The 1,782-nt window shown below is 42.4% G+C and overlaps 1 protein-coding gene across 1 annotated transcript; it reads right to left on the minus strand.

Annotated features, from left to right (window-relative positions):
- Positions 1–233: 233 nt before the first annotated feature.
- On the minus strand, positions 234–740 carry LOC137132012 (salivary glue protein Sgs-3-like; the record flags this gene model as incomplete). The annotated part of the gene is made up of 1 exon (XM_067514015.1): positions 234–740. A coding segment is annotated over one exon (507 nt), but the record flags the coding sequence as incomplete, so codon positions are not given.
- Positions 741–1,782: the final 1,042 nt, after the last annotated feature.

The following is a 1,782-nucleotide window of genomic DNA, read 5'->3' on the forward strand; positions in this document are numbered from 1 at the left end:
GCAGTTGTTGTTGTTTCTTCAGTTGTTGTGTCAGTTGTTGTTGTGTCAGTGGTTGTTGTGTCAGTTGTAGTTGGGACATCAGTTGTTGTGGCTGAAGTTGTTGTTTCACTTGTTGTTGAAGCAGCAGTTGTTGTTGGTACTTCAGTTGTTTCAAGAGCAACAGTTGTGGTTTGTGTCTCAGTTGATGTTGGGGCCTCAGTTGTTGTGTCAGTTGTAGTTGGGACCTCAGTTGTTGTTTGTGTCTCAATTGTTGTTGTGTCAGTTGTTGTTGTGTCAGTCTTTGTTGTGTCAGTTGTTGTTGTGTCAGTTGTAGTTGGGACATCAGTTGTTGTGGCCGAAGTTGTTGTTTCACTTGTTGTTGAAGCAGCAGTTGTTGTTGTTTCTTCAGTTGTTGTGTCAGTTGTTGTTGTGTCAGTGGTTGTTGTGTCAGTTGTAGTTGGGACATCAGTTGTTGTGTCAGTTGTTGCTGGGATATCAGTTGTTGTGGCCTCAGTTGTTGTTGTGGCTGAAGTTGTTGTTTCACTTGTTGTTGAAGCAGCAGTTGTTGTTGGGACCTCAGTTGTTGTTGTGGCCGAAGTTGTTGTTTCACTTGTTGTTGAAGCAGCAGTTGTTGTTGATACTTCAGTTGTTTCTAGAGCAACAGTTGTAGTTTGTGTCTCAGTTGTTGTTGGGACCTCAGTTGTTGTTTGTGTCTCAGCTGTTGTTGTGTCAGTTGATGTTGTGTCAGTTGTTGTTGTCTCAATTGTAGTTGGGACATCAGTTGTTGGGGCCGAAGTTGTTGTTTCACTTGTTGTTGAAGCAGCAGTTGTAGTTGGGACCTCAGTTGATGTTTGTGTCTCAGCTGTTGTTGTGTCAGTTGATGTTGTGTCAGTCTTTGTTGTGTCAGTTGTAGTTGGGACATCAGTTGTTGTGTCAGGTGTTGCTGGGACCTCAGTTGTTGTTTGTGTCTCAATTGTTTTTGTGTCAGTTGTAGTTGGGACATCAATTGTTGTGTCAGTTGTTGCTGGGACATCAGTTGTTGTGGCCGAAGTTGATGTTTCACTTGTTGTTGAAGCAGCAGTTGTTGTTGGTACTTCAGTTGTTTCAAGAGCAACAGTTGTAGTTTGTGTCTCAGTTGTTGTTGGGGCCTCAGTTGTTGTGTCAGTTGTAGTTGGGACCTCAGTTGTTGTTTGTGTCTCAATTGTTGTTGTGTCAGTTGTTGTTGTGTCAGTTGTTGTTGGGACCTCAGTTGTTGTGTCAGTTGTTGCTGGGATCTCAGTTGTTGTTGTGGCTGAAGTTGTTGTTTCACTTGTTGTTGAAGCAGCAATTGTTGTTGGTACTTCAGTTGTTGTGTCAGTTGTTGCTGGGATCTCAGTTGTTGTTGTGGCCGAAGTTGTTGTTTCACTTGTTGTTGAAGCAGTATTTGTTGTTGATACTTCAGTTGTTTCTAGAGCAACAGTTGTAGTTTGTGTCTCAGTTGTTGTTGGGGCCTCAGTTGTTGTGTCAGTTGTAGTTGGGACCTCAGTTGTTGTTTGTGTCTCAATTGTTGTTGTATCAGTTGTTATTGTGTCAGTTGTTGCTGGGATCTCAGTTGTTATTGTGGCTGAAGTTGTTGATTCACTTGTTGAAGCAGAAGTTCTTGTTGGGACCTCAGTTGTTGCTTCAGTTGTTGCTGGGATCTCAGTTGTTGTTTGTGTCTCAATTGTTGTTGTGTCAGTTGTTGTTGTGTCAGTCTTTGTTGTGTCAGTTGTAGTTGGGACATCAGTTGTTGTGGCCGAAGTTGTTGTTTCACTTGTTGTTGAA

Source organism: Channa argus, chromosome 8 (genome assembly GCF_033026475.1).
Source record: "Channa argus isolate prfri chromosome 8, Channa argus male v1.0, whole genome shotgun sequence".
NCBI lineage: Eukaryota > Metazoa > Chordata > Actinopteri > Anabantiformes > Channidae > Channa > Channa argus.